General features: G+C 33.9%; 1 protein-coding gene across 1 annotated transcript; it reads right to left on the bottom strand.

Annotated features, from left to right (window-relative positions):
* Window positions 1–206: 206 nt before the first annotated feature.
* On the bottom strand, window positions 207–22,037 carry LOC123693220. The gene is made up of 29 exons (XM_045638220.1): window positions 21,939–22,037; window positions 19,327–19,874; window positions 18,670–18,831; window positions 18,090–18,404; window positions 11,573–11,756; window positions 11,222–11,463; window positions 10,879–11,071; window positions 10,320–10,509; window positions 10,140–10,240; window positions 9,882–10,058; window positions 9,187–9,371; window positions 8,810–8,977; window positions 8,130–8,276; window positions 7,860–7,929; window positions 7,380–7,692; window positions 5,583–5,665; window positions 4,692–5,203; window positions 4,258–4,413; window positions 3,825–4,145; window positions 3,508–3,691; window positions 3,107–3,348; window positions 2,837–3,026; window positions 2,528–2,717; window positions 2,181–2,281; window positions 1,865–2,044; window positions 1,569–1,750; window positions 998–1,312; window positions 798–867; window positions 207–594 (listed from the first exon to the last, which is right to left on the bottom strand). The coding sequence occupies exons 2-29, from the start codon at window positions 19,872–19,874 to the stop codon at window positions 268–270; spliced, it is 6,048 nt and encodes a 2,015-aa protein (XP_045494176.1). The 5' UTR covers window positions 21,939–22,037; the 3' UTR covers window positions 207–267.
* Window positions 22,038–23,079: the final 1,042 nt, after the last annotated feature.

Below are 23,079 nucleotides of genomic sequence, written 5' to 3'. Positions count from 1 at the left end.
TAAATTCAGATTGTATATACAGAAATTGTATTATAGGTATAATACAGAAAAAGTGGCCGACGTTTCCCCTAAGTATAAGCACAGTATAAGTTTATGTCTATTTTTTTTGAAAGAAGGAGTTCTAATTAATAAAAAAATCTTAAAAACCTATCTGCCATTATCTACCTCTTTGTATCATTTACACAAACACAAAAAAAACTCACAAGGAAAATGTAAAAAATTTAATATCAATACAAATAACAATAACAATATTGATTACACTAAAATTTATGCCAATAAATTAATGGACACAGTAACAAGAAGCGTTACAACGCTCAGTACAGCAATATTAGCTGAATTATCATCATCTTTGTCTTCATCGCTGTCTCCTCCATCGGATTCATTGTCGTCTCCATCGGCATCGTTATCGTCCTCATTATCCTCATTTTCAAAATCTAACTTTTCCTCAACATAGCCGCTGTTGAAGAAAGTTACGAATTCAGACAACCTCCTGCCGGACCACGCTAAGTTGTTGCGGCTAGTGTTGATTGCATTAACGCCGGTGTTGTAGGCAGTACCTAATACTTCGCGATTCTGGTCAAGCCAAGCTTGGAACTGTAAAGTAGTGTATATTTTAGCGGGAAAACAATTCCATACAAGAAAATTAATTATATTATTGCAGAAATTTTGACTATAAATCATATAGAGAATACCAATCTTAAATCCCATCTCAAATTACAACATTTTTGTAATTAGGTATTTTTCAGTACTCATTGTATCTTATTTTAAATTAAAAATATATAAATAAGTAAACCAACCTCTGTCATTTGTGCCTCTGTTAATAATCTGGATCCAATGTTACTAACAGGTGTTGTTGCACTGCCAAGTCTATAAAATTTAAAATATCATAAATAACAACTCTATTAGCAGTAAATTGTAAAGATTACAAATTGCAGTGACTTAATAATAATCAAAGAAAATTAAGGCTCTTTAAATCTAGAGTTATTCCAAAGCTTACCCAGTAATAACTTGATTGAGATTTCTCTTCAGCCAGTCGAACAGCTTCATTGTATTTTCCTCATTACCAGTGGTGGCTGAATTAAGTGCTGTTGAATGGTCCTGCGGTCTCACAGTTTGTTGTCCATCGACGATAGCGTTTAGGAACGCTTCAAGACTTGCCGTATCGCTTGTGCAACCAGCGCTTTGAAGCATCACTACTACCTCATTGGCCAATTGTTCATTCAAATATCTGTTCCAGAAAAAGTTGAAGTCGTCGGCATTTCCTTGTCTCAATCCACTGCAATAGACCCATGGACGCATATTCGCTGGGATGCTGGAATAAATAGACCGCTTATAGCGTAAACGTAGCAGGCAAGGTGTTTAATTGTTTAAAGATTAAAATGTATTGAAATATCAATGTATTACATACAAGTACAAGTAAGTAATAGGATTTAACTGGAAATAAATCAATTTTAAAATTCATTAACATTTTTAAATATTAAAAAAGAGATTATCTTCGAAACAAAGACCAAGAGCTATCTATGTATAGATTCATAAATAAAATACAGCAGTAAGACAAAAAAACTTACTGCTGTCCTTCTTTCCAGCGTTGGAAGTAAGTTCTAGCGACTGACGCACATTGTGCATCCCCAACATCGCACAGGAATGTCATTAAGTACATCCTCAGTATTCCATCCATAAATGATTCACCAGATCTTTCTTCGTAACCAAGTCTAGCAACGACAGCCTTGCTGGAGCTTAAGATTTGATCCTAAAAAAAAGATTATTAAACAGAAATGAAGACATTATCATATCCATTGTTTTCAGTAACTATTTTATTTGATGTGTTAGTCAGAATATATATGTAAGAATACAAATCATGTACCCTCAATTTAGCCAAATTGGCGGAATCGTGAGCTAAACGTCTCCTTGCAAAGTTGTAGCCGGTGATGGCGGCAAGCCATGGTGCGTATTGGTCTTCGAATTCCAAGAATGACAGTATGTTGAAGATTCTATCATACGACATCAATCCAGCTCGTGCAAAGTTGAATAAATCATCAACAATCTGACAAAAATACAGGAAATGGTTAATTCGTAAATGAAAATAAAATAAAACATTCATTGAAGACATTCTAAGGTAAACTTGTGATAATACATAGTAATCATTCAACTAATAATAATTTAATTTAATTATTATTTACCTGAGCCCTGTTGTATTCGTGAATAGTTGTTCTTTCGTTACTTCTTAAAGCTCTAGTTAACAAAATCCAGTTATTGCGATCATAGTTTATTCTGTAAAAACCTGAAAGAAATATGCCGTAACATTTAAACTGTATTTATTCACATCAGATCTTAAATTCTCTAACATCAAATTTATGCTTAAATTGTATCATTATAAAGAAAAAATCTGTAAAGGCCTGACTGACTTAGTTATAAAAGTAGGCTAAATGAAAATGAAATCAAATGGATACTGTCGAGGTCCTATCAACATGTTTGTTAAATATTTTTACATGTAAGTAAAAAGTAATTAAATTCTACACGATATTACCTGATTGTTGCTTGTTGAAAATAACCCATTGTGGTGTTCTGGCACCAGTATCGAACGACATAGCTTGTGCTGTCATCACGAAATTTGGTTTGAGGTTATTGAAATCGGGTAAGCCAGCCCGCGTCCATGTGATAGGGATCTCCCAAGTACCAGTAAACTGAGAAACACCGGTATCTCTCTCCCATCGGGCCTATAATAATAATTGATTCATATTATACTGCAGTATTGTAAAATAATTCTAAATAAAAATATTTAAAATAATAATTAGTGAACTAATTCTGATTCCATAGTAAAAATACATAAATTTACCTGTGTTACTGTAACGCGACCAGTTGCCTGGTCAACATTGACGGTAAGGAGAGGATGACCAGCCTTTTCAGACCAAGTTTTAAAGTACGAAGCAATTGTGATACCGCCATAAGCTGATAGAGCACCATCTTCAGCGGCAGCCGCGTCCAAAGCTCGGAAAAGATGTTGCAGTTCTGCTACATCAAACTGCCTATTTAAGACAAACCAAACATATTAAAATAAACTCAAAAAGCTTACTTTGATGTTCCTACGACAGAATAATTTAATTACCTTTCCTTCAAATAGCTTCGAAGACCTTTAAGGTATGTGTTTTCACCCATTAAATATTGTGTCATTCGCAAAATTGCTGCTCCTCTAGCGTATGTGATAGTTGAAAAGTGAGCACTGACACTAGCAGGATCACTAACATCAGGATTTGTGAGAGCATGTGCGGTATCAACGGAATCAGACAACAGAGCTACGTGAAGTTGTTCAACAATAAATCTTGTATTGTAATCCAATTCTGGAGCCACCTGTGAAATTAAATATCATATAATAGAAGTTAAATAAGCCGAAATATTATTAGATTTTTTACTGTACTTATACACAAAACTCCCCAAGATTCAAAAGTGAACCGCTAATTAAAACAAGAACAAAAAATGAAAACTTTTATCAATTTCAAAGAGACTTACCATTTGAGTGAGATAATATTGGTAGAATCGAGCAAATCCCTCATTGAGCCATAAGTTATCCCACCAAGCACAAGTGACCAAATTACCGAACCACATATGGGCTACTTCATGGGACACAATGTTTGCAACTCGTTGTTTGTAAAAATGATTAGAATTCTGATCATCATAGAGGATGTTTGCTTCTCTAAAATAATTAACACATTAAATGTAACGTATTCTATAGTAATAATACGCAGGATATTAATTTAGCATACCATAAACTGTTAAGATGAATAAAAAATTAGATTGTAATTCTTAAAGTATACATAAGACTATACCTGTAAGTAAGCAATCCCCAGTTTTCCATTGCTCCGGCAGAGAAATCAGGAATAGCCGCCTGTTTCATGTCCAAATAAGGAGCCATTTCGTAATATGGATATTGCGTATATTCTTCCATAGCATCTAAAAGTTTGACACCGATATCCAGAGACCATTGCCCTGTAGTACCAACATTGTCACGAGCATAGATATGGAAGGGTCTCACGGTGTCATTATTTGTTGCTACTTCGTCGTAGTGAGAGACGATAAAAGCAAGCAAATAAGTTGATGTTAGCGGGGTGGTGTGGAATGTTTCGGAAACTCTATTAGTACTTGCGATTCTGCAACATCATGAGCTTTTTTATTACTGTTTTTCAGTCAGGATAATTAAAAAAAATGTTTCTATGAAACATATTCACGTAAGAATTAAAAGTTTATAGTTAATCCACTTACGTTGTCCTAGTTTTGATAGGCATGTTTGATATCGTCGGGCTAAAATCCAGTTCCCTGATTATGGTAATATCAAAGAGGGCCTTGAATCCTGGCTCGTCGTAGCAAGGAAAAGCTTGACGGGCATGACCTGGCTGGAACTGTGTGGTACCCATCCATCTATCACGACAATTATAAATATTTGACGAAATTACGGTTGATTTTAGGTTATATTCATTTAAAGAAGTAGAGGTAAATATTAATATTTATAACAACTTTTAATAAACAAGAAACTTTTCTCTGTACTTCCCAGTGATATGTATTTGTTTTGTTAGACATACACAAAAAATAATTAAGCTTATCAATTTTAATTTAAAATTTATAAACATGTAAGCAATAAGGATAATCCTATACATTCAAGTTTCTTTTTCAATTAAATTACTAAAAATAAAACTCACCTTTTGTTACCTGTACTGTCGACATACCAGCTTCTATAGAAACCGCGCATATTTTCTTGTAATCTGCCTGTAAAGGTTGACTTTATGACGTATTGGCGACCAACTTCCAGCATGGAATTAGCGCGGATCCTCAAAAAGCTATATGGCATTTCACAAGTGAACGTATTAGTCGCTAAAGGTACAACTACTCCGTTCAATTCTAATGTTAATTGCTGGATAGTAAGGTCATTGCAATGCAAAACAATTTCATTGGTCGCTTCGGCTATGGTTGTATAAATAACAACGTTTCCTTGAAATGTAAATGGTTGAATATTGGTAGGTACGGTTTCAAAGTAAGGTGTAAGGGTTACTTCGTATCGTTGTGGCCTGGAAGTAGTGGGAAGGCGGTAAAGAGGATCACTTAACATTGCCGCAAATTCTGCCCACTCATCTTCTGGTATTGGGATTGGGCTGAGGGCTACCAGACCCTGAATAAGGGCCAACCCCAAAATTGGGGCAAACCAGCGAACCATCTGCAATACAAATATTTCGTTGTTTTCCTTTCAGGCACTAGTGATTTGTATTAATTTATTCATCACTAAACAGGATTAATTATTTTATCTTTTTTTTTCAGTTGTGACTTACTTAGTTAACTTTTATCTAATTAACTACCTCGTGATTTGTGAAAAATTGACTATTTTTCACAAATCACAGATAATAATTATGATTATTAATGAGCATTCATTTCCTTATAATGTGGTCTAATTTGAAATATAATTTCATTTAGGGCTCAACAACATAGATGTATGATAATAAATATTTTATTCAGAAGAAGAATATTATAAAAAAAAAAACTGAGAAACTTAATCAATTTTTGATTTAAATATTCAGGCAAAATACTTGTGTACTTACCATTTTAGCGCTGGTTTTCCATGAAAATAAAGGATTTAGGCTAAATACTTTATTATCGTCATTCGATATATTGATAATGTTATCTTATCCTAAGTCTTATATTTAATTGCTTCAAGATACACTTCTGAAGGTCAAAAAACTGATAGGATTAAGAATTCGATTGTATATAATATCAATATTATAATCATGATGATGATTATAAGGCACAATTGTGATATAAATTTTGGCTTGTGCTTATGATAAAATTGTGATAGACGCATTTTTAATGTGTATTTTCTACTATATTATAATTTGAGTCAATTATATTGCAATTGTAGTAGGTAATCTGATCATGAAATATATAACGCCAGAGTATTTTCCACGTAATCATCATCATCATCATCATCATCAGCCCATATACGTTCCCACTGCTGGGACACGGGCCTCCTATGAGGGTCCACGTAATAACGAAGCCTATTTATTTATTTATTCGAGCTTTTGACTTCGTAGATATACTTCCTCTGTACTTCATAAACTTTGCCTAAGATTAATTTTATTATTACCATAAATGTATTTTGTTCTCATGGAGATAAAATGACCGAGAATATTTATTGAATTTTCAAAAGTTATTGCATATTTATAATTGATGAAGCCAAAAATTCCAAGATTACGATAGCGGAGCCATTTCCCAGAAATAATCAAGCTTGAAATATTGTGACCGCAATTATGTACCAGATTCCAAAAATTAAGATAATACCTATGGTATACCTAAGATAATACCCTAAAATTAAGATAATCTTTGTAGAGGATATTTTAGTTTTTGTGTTTTTAAGGTAGTAAATAGTATGAAGAAGAGCATTTCTTTCAATAGTAGACATTGAGATATTATTTATCAATCTAGTAAGTGATTTATATGCGGATGTCGCTTACCTACATCCTTAATGTCTTAGTTTATAAATATTCACCACCGCATAGGTTCGTTTGACGAAATGAAAACCCAAAAAAACCTGATCCACTTCGTTTTTTTATCAACTTTAATGACAGTTAATATTTTTGAGTAAATAAATTTTTGTTAGAAGCTAAAAGTTGTGTAATTTCTACATACATTTGTTTTTCCTTCGTAAATTTGTGTCATTTTAAAATAACAGTATATTGTAATAAACCACACGATTCTAAATACTTAAAAACGAGTAATATAAATTAGACTATCTTAAGGAAAATGATTATGATACATCTTATCGGATTTGTGTTGAACGTCAATACCTTTGTCCTTTTACTACTTCATCGACTGAAAGTTTCCAAGTTTTAGTAAAAAACAGCAACTCGGTAGCTATTTTCCGATAATTTTGTAAATATTTTTATTATCATGTTTACAAAAAGAAATTATTAATTATAAATACAAGGTACTTTGATTGATTATCAAGTGAATCACGTGGAATATTTCACTGCATTTTTTTAAAAACGTGTAAATTTTAATCTCTTCTTTTGAAATGTTCACAATTATCAAATATTTTATCGGTAACAGTAGGTAGTTCTAAAATGTAATCTACATTTGCTTCATATTGTTAATTTTTGATATATCTATAAGTATATGATATTAAAAAAATATAATATGTGTAATAAATCATGAGGAATAATAAAGAGTAATAATATATTATTTCAAAATCTCTTAGTCAAAAACATCTATCTGTACTTCCAGCACTTTATAGGAATATAGCTAAAGCAGGTAGGGAAATTTAGAAGGTATAAAACAAAAGAACGTACCTATATCAAAAAAGTTTAATAGCAAATAGTATAAAGTTAAATTTAACATAAATTACATTAATAAGTTAGTGACTACAGCCAGCGTCAACACAAACGCTGACAGGACGGCTGTAACAGCAGAATCAGGGATATCTGGTGTAACAGGCTCAGTTATTTCTGGCCTTGGCACAGTGACGGGGTCAGTGACCAATTCTGGTTGTGGCGTGGACGCTGCTATAACCTCATCCCCATTAACTAAGTAGTTGTTTATGTCGTTACGAATCGTCTCGACGAACGCTATGCTCTCTCTCGTTGATTCCGCCGCGTTGTAGATGCCAGTGTAGGCATCACCCAAGGCAGCTTGTGATTGGTTCGCCCAAGTTTGGAACTGTAACAAGATGTATTGTTTGCAATCAATGAAATAAAACTTCTGAAACGATCAATATTTATTAGATTAGATTATTAATTTGTTTATTATCATTACCAGCATATGGAATAGTAATAAGATTGGGATTATTCCATAATATATAAACGTCATACAAAATTAAAACTTACCGAATTAACTTCTTCCACAGTTCTCAGTCTAGATGCAATATTCGATAGCGGAGTGGACGGGGAGCCAAACCTGCGAATACGAGTTTTTTTTTATATTTAATGAAGTTATTTTTTATTTTAAGATTTTTTTTCAAGTATATTTTATATTTTTTTCATTTTTTTTTATCTATTTTTTTTTCTAAATAACTTTATAAAGTTATTGTATTGTATTCATATTTACACATTAAATTTAAACTTCTAAACTTTTCTTTTAAAAATATATGTACTTACGCTTGAGTCACACTAGCCAAGTTATTTTTAACAAATTCTAGAACAACTTGTGTATTTGCTTCATTTCCTGTCAATGCAGCGTTGAACGTAGTTGAATAATCTTGAGGACGAATTTCGTAGTTTTCTTGCACAATCGATGTTAATAGCCTGTTAAAAAGAAAAACATTGTCTTTATTAAATCTTTATCAGTAAGCGATATGCTTTATGATTTTACTGCTCTTAATTTATGAAAAAAATAAATTAATGGTGCATAAAGTGGCTCAACAATTATACACTATTTTAATATGTACAATATCTTTAAATTAAAATTTATATGAAAAGAAAATCAAGGTTCAAAGTGTGTTTGAGTGCAAATTCAATCACGCAAGGTTTCCTCAGAACTGCACTCTTCCAGACTATTCCTGTTGTACACTGGCAAGAATGCTGAAATTCACCACAACCTTATCTTTCCAAAATGTAATGTCAGTTCTTTTTAAAAAATATCATTAGGTACTTCTAACTGTATGAAATAACTATATAAATATACGAAAAATAATATAATAAAGAATCAATGCACTATGTCTTTTCCTTTCCATAATGCCACTTAAAAAGGTTTTTATAACATGGAACATAGAATATATCTGAATTCATACCGCGTCTTCTACATATCAATAAACCTCCTTTAAAAATGTAATACTCACTGATTCAATGCCTGCACATTAGCTGTGCAGCCCAGAGTCTGGAGCAGCTGGATCTTCTCAGTGTAAACATTGTGTTCCAGGTATCGCCTCCACAACGCTGCGAAGTCGTTGTAAGAGCCAGCCCGTAAGCCAGTACAGTATACCCAGTTTCGGCTGTTTACTGGTACTCTGTAAGAAGTTTCTATTAGAAAAACTGAATGGTGTGGATCATAATATTATGAAGAGAATATCATATCTAGAACATTAGCTATATGGAAAACCAAATTGTTCAATGTTCATATATTTTAAGTTAACATATCTGACAAATGGTGAAATTTTGCAGTATTTTAATGTATCTATTGTAAAGTCTATAATATCATGAAATACAAACAACTTACTCGATTCCATTCACAAGAAGCGCGTTCAGTTGGGTGGTTGCAGCAGTACGGCAAGCTGCTACATTAATGTTACACAGGACAGGTGCTAACTGGCGTCTCAAGTACGATCTCATGAAGGTCTCATTGGCCACAGGGTAGTATGTCAGTTCGCTCATCACACGCGTTGACCAGCGCGTTATGAGACTCTGTGGAAAAGGTATATTAACTAATATTATATTAAATTTAAAACAATCAGATTTATTAACCGACTTCAAAAAAAAGGAGGAGGTTATCAATTCGGCCGGTATGTTTTTTTTATGTATGTACACCGATTACTCCGAGGTTTCTGAACCGATTTACGTGATTCTTTTTTTGTTGGATGCGGGATGGTGTCGAATTAGTCCCATAAAAATTTTATTCGGATAGGCCCAGTAGTTTTTATTTTATGAGCATTTTTGTCGGTATTTGTAAATGTTGCAAGTGCAAGTTTGAAGTCGGTTGTTTTTAACGCAGTTATAATATTGAATCTACTTATTGAACGTGGAAACAGAAAAGATTCAAAAGTTCACCAAATTGTAAGTGAAATATTAATATCCTTTACGTTTCAATCTCAAAACAGTTAAGTCTGACTCTGTAAAGTCCAACTCCACAGTCCAACTATTGTCGAAAATTAATTTGAACAATCTAATGTAATAGTCAGTTTAATATTTCTCTACCTCTAAATTAGGTAATAGATCAGTGCCAGCGAGTCTGTTCCTCAACCAGGAGAATCCATTCATGGCCGCCACCCAGGGAGCGTATGCCGTCTCTTGTTCAAGGAATGACAGAATGTTGAATGCTCTGGTATAACTCATGAGGCCTGAACGAGCGAATTGGAAGACGTCGTCGACGATCTAGAAGAAATAAGCGTTTTATGTAATGTGGTTCAATGACTTTTTCATATTTATTAAAATTAAAATACCAATAGCACTTACTTGAGCGCGATTGTATTCATGAATAGTGGTTCTTTGTGCGCCACGCAAAGCAATGATGATTAAGTCCCAGGTATAGTCATCATAGTTAACTCGGTAGTAACCTAAAATTAAAAAAAATAATAATACTGTAAAGTTCAAGGCCTTAAGGTATGTACAAAGAATAGTTGATTTCAAGCTTACCTGTTTGTTGTTTATTAAATACGACCCATTCGTCACCGAGAGATCCGCGATTGACAACAGTAACAGTTTTCGTTAAGATATGGGATGGTTTCGTGTTGGTAAAGTTTGGATTGCTAGCGGAGGCAAATGTAATTGGTATTTGCCAGTTGAAATTAACAGCTGCGTAGCCATAATTGATGTTAAAACGACGCTACAACAAAAAAAATGTTTAGTCTTTTACATACGAATTCGCAAACAAGTCCATAAATTATTTTCACTGAATAGTTCAAAGAAGTTTATTTATTAGCAACTAGCTTTCTACCAAAGGCTTCGCCCGCGCAGTCAAAGAAAAACCCGCATAGTTCCTGTTCCCGTGGGATTTTTGAGATAAAACCTGTCCTATGTCCCAGGGTAAAAAGTAGCCTATGTCCTTTCTCGGGTATCGAAATATCTATATACCAAGTTTTATGTCAATTGGTTCAGTAGTTAAGACGTGATTGGGTAACAGACAGACAGTTACTTTCGCATTTATAATATTAAAAAGTATGGATGATGAGTATGATTTTATAATTGAGTATACCTGTGTTATAACCATGTCTCCAGTTTGATGGTTAACTTGTACAAAGAGCACAGGAACTCCAGGCTGATCATGCCACGTCTTGTAATATTCGACTACTGAGAAATCGTCTCCATATTGAGCTATAGCACCGGCAGCAACGGATGCGTTGTGCAAGGCTTCTGTTAAATCAGTTGGCAAGGCTACTTGGAAAGACCTGTTTACAAACGAATTAAAGATTGATTTATGTGGAAAGAACATATCTTTAGTTACATAGTGCTATCAAAAAGATACCGAATCTGGTTGACAAAGATCTTAATTACGTGATAAGATATTTTTTCCTATAACACACAATCGATTTACGTACTTGTTAACTAGGTAATTTCTTAATCCTTGTCTGTGAACTTCGAATCCAAGCAGATGCTCCGTCATTCTTATGATGCATGCTCCTTTATTGTATGAAATTGTTGAAAACATGGCCCATACTTCATCTGGATCTCCCACATGAGGGTGGTACAAGGCATGAGGATTATTTTGGGAGTCAGCCAGCATTGCAGTGTGCACTTGTTCTACTACAAAACGAGTATCGAAACCCATGTAATCCTCAACCTAAAATTAGTAATTTGATGAGATCCACCGTTGTTTGTAATAAACACTACTATAATTTGCTTAAATCACGTCTTATTACATAACTGATGAATAAATTAAGAATACAAACCCAGTGTGTAAGATAATATTGATAGTATCTCGCAAAACCTTCATTCAACCAAAGATTATCCCACCAGTCACAGGTCACTAAGTTTCCAAACCACATATGGGCAATCTCGTGAGAGAGGATATAAGCAATAATTTGCTTCATATTATCACTGGTCTGTTCAGCGTCGTACATTAAGTATGCTTCCCTTGAAGAAAAATATATTCATTTTATTGTATTATACCATAGACTAGCTGTGCTCCGCGGTTTACCCGTAGTTCTCCACTCTTGTTGATCTTAGCGACATGATATAATATAATATATAGCTATAGCCTTTCTCGATGAATGGTCTATCTAACACCGAGAGAATTTTTCAAATCAGACCGGTAGTTCCAGAGATTAGCGCGTTCAAACAAACAAACAAACTCTTCAGCTTTATAATATTATTAGTATATTAGTATTGAAAAAAATGAAAAATGAAAAATATATTTATTTATAAACCAAATGTTTTTTACACACTTAGTTTGACGTTGCTCGCTTTACACATATTGGCTTAATCTATGTTTATTAAAAACAATAAAAAGGATTCCCTATAGCACCCACACTAGGCAAGCCTGTATCGTGGGCACTGAGACGATTTTACCAAAAAAACAGAATTAGATGTCCTCGGTATGATCAACGCTTATTATACGTACAAAAGCATTTTATCACTTATAAGCTAGATACAGAATAATTAATATGGAAAATACTAAAAAATACAGTTAATATAATAAATTATGGAATAAATAAAATAAATGAATATATATAGATTATATAATATATAATATGTAATAACAATAAATATAATAAATATGTAATACTATTGGTGCCGATTATACACAAATTAAAATTAATATAATGATGCAAGAAGATTTTCTGTTGATACGTAGTTTAGAGAATTAAGGTAATTAGTTACGATGATCTTTGCTTTTTTAGAAGTGCAGTTTTTTATGTTACAATTGGAGCTAATTTTATTATAAATAAATATACCAATAAAAGGATTGAATCGCTTAGCAAAAGAAGTATTTACACGAACATTTGGTATTTTGTAAATACGCTTTCTCACATAATTCTTGTAATGGTGAGAGGTTATGACCCATTTGTGCGTAGATATAAATTTATCAAGAATAAAAAGTTGGCGAACTGTAAGAACACTGGCGTCTTTATAAAGGTCAAAAGTAGGATATCTAAAAGGTTTTTGTAACATAGTCTTAAGTACCGCTCGTTGAGCCCTCTCAATACGAATTAGGTTTGACTTAACGGCGCCTCCCCACGAACCAATGCAGTAAGTAATTAGTGATTGGCATAGCGCGAAATATATAGTTTTGAGTAATTTGAAGTCGGCAGATCGGCGGAGTTGCTTCATAATGAAAATGATTTTACGCACGCGATCAGACAGAAGATTTATATGATTCTTAAAACTTAGATTTTGATCCACCAAAACCCCTAAGTACTTGGCAACTTCAACTCTTTCAATGTATTGAGGTGCACATTCGTCAGGAGATATATTTATTAAATCGATAAGTGATGGGGCGGACGCAGCAGTCTTATGAAAGCAGATAAAATTCGTCTTGTCTAGATTCAGGGTCAACAAGTTACGTTCGAGCCAAGAGTTTACCTGTATCATTCCCTGCCTTGCAGCCAACACTGCCTCATCCCAACTGCCACCGTGAAAAGTTATAGCAGTGTCATCCGCATAACAAAGAATATCAGCATTGCTGAGGGGGAGGTTGTGAATATCATCCATGTAAAGAATGAAGAGAGTGGGACCCAGGATACTGCCTTGTGGAACACCGTAATTAACTTCTTTCGTGGCACTAACACTCTCTCCAATCTTCACACATTGAAGTCTCCCTCTGAGATAACTTTCGAACCATAGCAATGCATGACCCCTGACACCTTTATTATCAAGTTTTCTAAGCAGCAGCGGGATAGAAACAGTGTCGAAGGCCTTCGCAAGGTCGAGAAAAACACTGAGACATGCGTTTTTGTTGTCCAAATGTGAAGCTACTATAGATGTCAATAGGCTTACAGCATCTGACGTACTTTTTTGACATCTGAAACCGAACTGACGAGATGATAGAAGATTATTGGACTCTAGAAACTTGGTAAGGCGGGAGTTAACAATTTTCTCCAGAATTTTCGAAAAAACGCCCAATAGTGATATCGGCCTATAATTATTGGGATTGTCACGAACTCCTGATTTATAAATTGGGCAAACTGCAGCAACCTTCCAGCTATTAGGGAAAATACCGAGTGATAGGCTTCGATTATATATTGACGTTAAAGGACATAAAATTTCTTCCCGAATCTGCTTAATTAGTGAATTATTAAGGCCATCAAGGCCAGGTGATTTTTCATTTCGTAATTGTAAAATAAGGTTTTCAACTTCAGATGTATCCGTTGGACTCAAAAAGAACGATTTTGCTGGGATATTGTTCGATTTAATACTAGAAGCCAGCGTGTCTTGAGTAATTTGTAATTTATTTAAAATATTAGTAGCATATGATTCGCCGACTGAGGTAAAATGTTCGTTACATATATTTAGAGATTCAATAGTTCCATTTTTATTAATATTTAAGAGATCTAAAGACTTATTTTTGTGGCTATCTATGTAACAAATATTTTTAACTACATTCCAGAGCTTTTTGGGGTTTCCTACACTAGATTTTAGGATATTGGCTTCATACTCGCGTTTCAGTTTTTTCAACAGATTATTAGTAAAGTTACGATAACGGTGGTATACGTGGAGTAATACTGTATCGAGAGGGTTTCGTTTGACTCGAATGTGAAGACGATCTCTGTGGCGTATGCAACGCAAAAGACCGGGTGTTATCCACGGCTTTAAAATATATTTTGACCTGGAACAATGAACAATTTTTTGAGTATGTTTATGAATAATTGTAAGTAGTGTTTCTGTAAATGTCTCAACCAAAACATGTATATCACTTATAGCCATAACCTCGGACCAATTCACTTTTTTTAGGTCGTTTTTGATGAGATCTATATTTCTTTTAAACATAAACATTTTTGGTGTATGAGTTTTTATCTTCCCTAGTCTCATGCCAACCATGACAGTATCGTGATCTGTTATATCAGTTCCACAAACTAATCCCACAACAGCTTTGTTCGTTTTAACAAAAATATGATCGAGACACGCCCCTTCTCTTGTAGGCTGTGTAATCGCGGGAACAAGACCAAATTCTGCTAAGATACATAAATAATCATACCACCAGGAGTTTGCAGACTGTGCCAAAATGTCAATGTTAATATCACCCGCCAAAACCAAATATTGAAAATTTAGTGTTGTAAGGTGCATGTGTAAAGAACCAAGAAAAATTGAAGGATTTCTGAAGGACGGGGAGCGATAAATACCTAATATGCACGTTTTTTCATCCAGAACAAGCTGCAAACAATTTGCATCGTCGATTAAAGGTTCCGACACTGAAACGCTCAGGGTACTCCGTACATAAGCCACAACTCCACCGTTTTGGTTAATGAACTTGTTGGTTTTATATGCAGAGTAATTAGGTAGTATAGGAATTTGCAAGAGATCATTGAGCCAACATTCAGTGAGTATAATAACATCATACACTATATTTAAGCGTTTTAATGCTACAATTAAACTATCAAAGTTTTTATTTATGCTGCGAATATTTAACGAGAAAATTTTTAAATTATATTCACTTGTAAGATAAGTTCTGCATGATTCAAGGTTAGAAACAGTGTTACATTTTATTTTATACGAATCTAAGTCTGTTGCAATGTTATTCACAGCCATTAAAAATAATAATTGTTAAAATCCATTTGAGTATTAATTTCATGTGTTGGGAAAAAAGTGAAAATAATTTTTTAAAAATGTAAATAATATTTTTTCTCGCCTGATGATAATATTGTAGCAAATTTGTGTATGTACAAAACTGCATTAATAATATATTATAAATGTCTTTAGCATAAATTAATGTGAGATAATATAATAATTTATGTTTATAATAAATATAATAAAATAAATACATATAAAAATAAATTATAGATTGTAATATATACATCAATAGTTTAAATAGTACAAAGTTATACACGGTTAACATATTATGTCGATGAAAATATAAGACAAACAGGGTTCTTTTCAAACTAATTGAACAATAATTAAGACTTTTACAATTGAAAGATAATGAATCAATAATTTTATCACTACGGCTGACTAGGGACGTGTTTGTCTGTGTTAAAAATATTGGCAAGAACTTCTCGCGACCGGATATGAATTGCGCTTTTCCCTTCGCGCTGTCTAACATAAACGTTTCCGTTACTGCACCAACAGAAGGCATAGCCGAAATTCTTATATAGACTTCGAGCCTCACGAAATAGAATTCGATTATCTTTGGTTAACCTTTCGTTTATATAAATCTTACAGGCATCTCCGGGTAAATTAAAATCTGCACTGCTAATGTTTTTTCTTGATTTTGCGGCTTTCAATATCTCGTCGCGCTTCGAGCGGCGAAGAAATCGAACAACAACGGGACGGGATAGCTTATTGGTATTGTCAGGGCCCTTCTCCTTCGAAATACGGGGACCCACTCGCATTGCCCAGTCTATGTCTACATCGCTTAGTTCCACGCCGACTTTTCGAGCCGCTAATAATATAATATGATGAAGGTTTTCGTGAGAAGTCTCCGGGATACCGGCTAATTCAATTTCATTACGTAGATGTTGTTGCGCTTGTAGGTTTAATTCGCATTGAAGATTGGATATAGTGACTTTCAGGTCATCAATCTGCCTAGAGTTACATTCCAATAGCTTGATACGCGATTCGCTTGTATTAACCTTCTCCTCTAGTTTATCAAGGCGCTCGTTACAAATTATCAACGATTGAGTGGCGTCTTCTAATTTCAGCTTGACGGAGGAAAGTTCCTGGGTCAGACGACGAATTTCGGTAGTGAGTTCCTTTACGTCTTCACCCGTCACTGTCGCGGCGGACGTATCTTTTTTACGCATCGTAATAAAATGAGAGTCGCTAGTGCACCTCACCGGGGTATTGCTATTATCACCCCCTCTCTTTTGGGCCGAAGAGCAGTTAGGACACTCCCATATGTTTTTTTGTTCTGCGGATAATCCACTCACATTAATACATAATGGACAAAATTTTTTTCCACAGTCCGCAGACGAACATTTGACGAAGTTGTTATCTTTAAAAGATTTAAGGCAACCGGAGCACTTCATATTAACTTAATAATAGTAAACTGTGACGCCGCGATTTTTTACAATATACTTCCGTGTCAGTTCTGCGGAGGCTTATCTTTGCCGTGCGTCGACTCGTAGCCAATGACTAACGGCAAGCGGCCGCACGGAGATGTCACCCGGTCGCTCACAGGACTTACGTGAGGTAATCGCTTGCACGGAGATGCTGCCGCAGAACACTACCCGACACTTTATTACTTGCGAAAAGAATTACTTTACTCACTAAATTGATTGAAATTATATATATAATTGCACTAAATACTTGTTGCACTGTTCTTGTTCGTTCACAAATAGTTTATTTTAGAAAAATATTATAGAGAAAACTTGTTAACTTTTACAGCACTAAATAATTATTAAATACGGAGCTTACACAAAGACCAAGTTAACGATTTGACCGAGGCGTCAAAGATGATTTTAGTGAAGATATTTTTGTTATATCTATATTGCGGCAAAGCCAATAGTCTAACTTTAAATAACTGTGTCATAGCTTATCATTAGAATCAACTACAGGGTGTAATCGTTAAGTGTGCACAGGCAATTACTCCGTAACTATTAGAGATATTAAAAAACTTTAAACTGATATCGAAAGTACTTAACCTAATGAGTAAAATGGCCATAGTAAATTTTTAAAAATAAAACGAGAAATATCAAAAAAATTAACTTGAAACCCTCCCATACATTTAGTATGAGATATGAATATCCCATGTACATTTAATATGAAAGATTTTAGCTTTTTCTGTCTTTTTTTGGTTTTCTGCTTTAAATACTTCGCAAATATGAAGGGAAGTTCATTTAGAAACTGTAAATACACCTCCTCGTTGTATTGCAAAATGAGGATGTCTATTCGAAAATCTGCTATGAATACAAAATGTATGGGAAATAAATTGTATGGGAGCGTTTAATGTAACATTTTTAAGGGTATTTCTCGTTTTATTTTTAAAAATGTATTCTGGCCATTTTACTCATTAGGTTAAGTACTTTTGATATCAGTTTAAAGTTTTTTGATATCTGCAATAGTTACGGAATAATCGCTTGTGCACACTTAACGATTACACCCTGTATACATGTTTTAAATGTTTTACCTAGTCAGGCTCTACCAGGAATAATAAAAGTATTACAAGAAGAACAATTATTTTTACCGCCCATGACAAAAAATCTGTCAGCTTGCGTTTTGTAGAATTAAATTGGAGCAAATTTGAATTACTTATATTAACGTCTTTATTAAGCTTCAGTTACTACTATTATATGAAAGATAATTTTATCATACCTATAGGTTAGTAATCCCCAGTTCTCCATAGCACCTGCTGAGAAATCGGGAATAGACGCTTGTGTCATCTTAATGTGAGGGGAGACGCTGTAGAAATCAATCCCTGTGTGATCGCTCATTTCAGCTAATAATTCCTGTCCAACTTCAAACGCATAGTCACTTTGATTAGCTCGTATGGCCCCTGGTCTTGCAATCACTTCATATGTCAAAGTACCATTTATTACCAGGTCTTGTGTTTCGTACTCGGCTACTATGAGTGCAATCAAGTAGGTGGACATGATGGGTGTAGTGTGGTATATGTCATTTTCATAATTTCTGAAATTATTTTTCAAAATTAACTTTTTTTCAAAATTAAACCTTATCATGAGTGAGAGAGGAACTAGACGTATTTGCGCACTGAATAAGAGGATGTAAAAAAGAGGTGCTTTAAACCATGTCTTCTTTGTTAAATCTCAACGGTGAATAAACTTTACGTTTACGGGTCTGCCGTACAGGTATAGTACAAATCATAATCTAAAATTGCTGTGAAAGTATTTTAGTTGAATTTGTGTTCAGCTAGAGAGTATAGAATTAAACTTACGGAACAGTAGTGGTATTTTCTCGAATTCTTGTGCAGGACCAACTTTTATAAGTACTAGGCCGACGAATTGTAATATCGAAAGTAGCCTTAAAACTTGGCTCGTCGTAGCACGGGAACGCAGCGCGGGCATGTGTAGCTTGGAACTGGGTTGTTGCCATCCACCTGGACAATTCGACAGTTATTACAATACAAAATATATAATACAGGTTTTAGTCTAAAAAAGTTGTTATTCGGTAGAAAAATGTTTGTTATTTTCTAGGCCTCCGGGCTATCAATTTAATTCATTAAGGTCTGTTTCCTGTTTAATAAGCCTCGGAGTCTTTTTTTATTTAAGAAGTACATAATGTTTTGTAATACGAAATTAAATATATTTTTAAAGTTGTGTAGGTACATTTTACAGTCAGAAGTTATCGCCGGTCAAACTCAAAACTTTATAGATAGTTTTGTTTTCGCATGTACACGCTTTGCCTTTATAGAGTGACAAACGATTTTCACTGGTCGTCGGTCAATATCAAAACCACGCAAAAACCAGTCAAAAACGTCAACACATCATAAGCGACGGTGTAGACCGTCAATGAGTTTTGGCTGTAACATGTGTATTATAAACGGTAAAATATTTTGTATCGTCCTTTATACGTTTAAAACGATTTTGATTACCTCAATTCACCATTCCAGGTATTCCTGTACCAGCTTCTATATATCCCGTTCATGTCTCTACGTAGCTCGGCATCGAAGTCAATTGTCAGCTTATACTCCACGGGAGTAGTTGCGCTATACTGGAGAGCAGTTGCTGGTCGAATGCGCAAGAACTGAAGTTCTTTGTCCTCCACATATGTCGATGGGATAACAGTATTACCTTGGTGAAGACTGACTTGCACAATTTGCAACTCATTACTATGGATTACTATTTCGCTTACATTGGCCTGAGTTGCTGATAGATATATCGATACTGTGCCAGAAAACCGTAGGTTTGTCATATCAAAGATCCATAACACTTCATAGTGTCTGGGCCGCGTGGTTGTAGGCAATCTGTATTTTGCGGGATCATTGTATAAAGCAACGTCAGAATCATCAATTCCTTCAAAAATCTGTCCTTCCAGTTTTTCATCTATGAAGATTGTGTTTCTTGTGGTCGGTGGTGTTGGTACAGCGTGAACGTACAGCGTGAAGCACGCAGCCAAAAAAAGGAGTAGATATGTCGCCATCTAGAACAACGGATTAAAAATCATTTGTACAACATCACATAATATACCATCATCAATTAATGAAGTCGGTTGATACAAAGAAATCATGTATCATCTCGTAGTAATATTAAACCAACTTAACAATAGCTTGACTCTTTCTTATATAATTATTGATAATTTTGAATTATTTTGAAAACATACCTATTACAGATGCACAGTTAAGACTCGTTGTAAATTATACAAGTGCTTTTAATTGTGTGGATATCGCACACACATTCTTTGGCACACCACAAATTTCTAATGCCAAGTGCGCCAAATAATACGGTCAAGTTGATAAATGATATATTGTTATCCACCAGTTAATAATGAAGTACCTATAATATATATTAGACTATTTGCCCATGTTGTAAAAGTTATGGGTCATTTGAACCACCAGGTGACCTATCTAGAACGATATAAGAGCATAAAATAATAAGATTCAGCTGCACTATGCCGTCACTTGTAAGCTGTCCACCTGAATGCAGATGAGAATTCGAAGTACAGGTAGAGATTTTTTCCCCTTGTCTCCATGATTTTTGTACGGCGTTGCGGAATAATGGATTAAAAGCAGTATTGAAATAGTATGACACAAATGCCGTACAAAATCAAATGACCAAATTTACCCTGGCAATTGTCGGAAAATAAAAATAAATTCTGACTTTGTGGACCACCATTTTTGTATATAATAATAATTATATACAAAATTATATATTACTATAATACTATGGCATAGTTTGTCCGAATCGGCAATTGCTTATAATTTAGGTATGTTATCCATATCTTTATTTTTATCAGATTTTAATCTTTTTGTATTATAAATTTTAAGGCATTTTATCTGTTAAGCACGTGTCATACATTATGAGTAAGATTTCGACATAAGTACTAGTCAAATATTATTTATTTTGAATTATTTATCTTTACGACGTTAGGTATTTACATATTATTAAATTTTACCGAACTAATCTATACGAAAAAGGAAGAGTATTTTGTTTTACGCTTATTAGTTTATTGTTCTATCCTTTCCTCAAATAATATTAAAATGTTTTGTTACATTGAATGACCGACAAATCGACTATTACCTATCGCTCTTAAATCAGACTTATTTCTGAATAATATAAATTTATTATCTATAGGTAATTATTTTAAAAAGTTGAAGAGATTGTTTGTTTGTTTGAACGCGCTAAATTCAAGTACTACTGGTTCGATTTGAAGACTTCTTTCGTTGTTAGATAGCTGATATATTTGGTATATTATCATCACGCTAAGACCAACAGGAGAGGAGCAATGCCTGTGAAACCGTGGGGCACAGCTAGTATTCTATATTACTTGAGCCTAGTCATATTTTAACTTCTAAAACCATCAGCGGATATTTTTGTTGATAAAATTGATTAAAATCACTCATATCTTCATGGTTGTAACTGGAAAATATTGTATTCTAACACCCTTATCAACGAGGCGGTAAATGTAAAATTAATGTAGGTAGGTATTATAATATTGGTCAGATATTTAGTCATTCTATACCTATTATCCCTAATATGAATTAAATTATAATGAATGAAAATTCTTTATTGCGTGAAAGATAAATACATAGTATAAAAAAGGGGGCCTTATCGCTAGGTGGCGATCTCTATCAGGCAACCTTAACAATAAAAACAGATAATAAAATCCAAAGCAATTATGAAAAACGTTGATAAGTTTCCAAAATAAACATATATTTATAAGGAATATCATTATACAGAAGGAAGATAGGAGACAAGAGAAATGAAAAAAATACTATTATATGTATAAAATCTCATAGGTCATTTAACTTGAAACTTAATGTAAATATTTAAGCTTGTCTATCAGTGAATATACCCTTTTCTACCATTTTTGTGGTACTGGCTTATTAACATGATGTAACTTTGGTATAGTCAAGAATTGAAATAAATAAAGGAACCTATTGTATCTCTTTGCGCTTGCCGCTGACTAAAGCCTGCTCTCAAAATATATTATTTCTGATATAAAACATTTTGGAAAACTGGTTGAAATATATAAAATGAAACAAACCTTGATACGAGGCGACTGCAACACCACTCGTCCACTACTGGATTATTGTAAAATAATCGAAAGCCCAATATCTTAAGCCTTTTATCTCATATCTTATAATAATTTGTCTGTCATGATTAAGTGCAAGTTAAAGCCAATTGTATTTAATGCTCTTTTCAAGGTTGGTAGACGAACTACGAGTAGGTTCATCCAACATACTTGTTTGAAACTTTTCTAGTACCTACAGATATCCATAAAAAAGAAAAGATTTGATGTTAGGTATTGCCAACATCGAATGGAAAGAAGCATTCTTAATGTAAAACTAAAAGACAAAATTAGGCTGAAAATAATTAGAAAACAAAGTAAAGTATAGTATAGTAGTATATTAAGTATCGAATCAAACAGCTGAAATGGAAATGGGCAGGACATTTAACAAGAAGTAAGATAGAAAAGTGGACAAGGGAGGCAACGGAATGGTGCCCTAGATAATATAATAAAAGAAGTAAAGAAAGGCAATATCGAAGATGGGAGGATGATATAAAGGAGGTGGCAGGACCATGCTGGACGAGGATAGCGAGAAATAAAACGATGTGGAGAATTCTTGGGGAGGCCTATGCCAAAGAGCAAGACAATCATAGAACCGGTGTCTAATAATACAAACAATAATATTTTTAATTATGTTGCTTTCATAAACTTACATGTTTAATAATACTTAAGTAGCTTTTAAGAAGAAATGTAACATTTAGATTGTTAATAAAGGCTTTATTAATTTATTATATTTATTTATTGGTAATCAAAACGAAGGTTTGAAATAGGTATCAAAATGATGATGGGCTCGCTGACGAATTTTACCGACACTCGTGGCCCCATCATTGAAGCGTCTGGTCGCAACGCAGTGGGGTTTGATCGGTAGGAATCCGACATAACCCACGGCCTCTTATCTGGGAGCCGTGGGCCTATGCAAGACTACCTCAATAAATATAAAAAATAAATCTATCAAACGAAGAAAGAATTAACTTATGTTTACTTTAATTTGAACTCTATTAAAACGTTAATCGAAAAAAATAGTATAAGTATTCATGTTAAGTAAGTTAATTTATTATTTATCCATGCAAGTGCCGCAGATAGCAGCGACATTCAATTTCATCAGAGAGACTAGCTT

The sequence above is a fragment of the Colias croceus genome, chromosome 7, assembly GCF_905220415.1.
Source record: "Colias croceus chromosome 7, ilColCroc2.1".
Taxonomy (NCBI): Eukaryota; Metazoa; Arthropoda; class Insecta; order Lepidoptera; family Pieridae; genus Colias; species Colias croceus.
The sequence above is the reverse complement of the archived record's forward strand: the minus strand, read 5'-3'. Positions and strand labels throughout refer to the sequence as shown.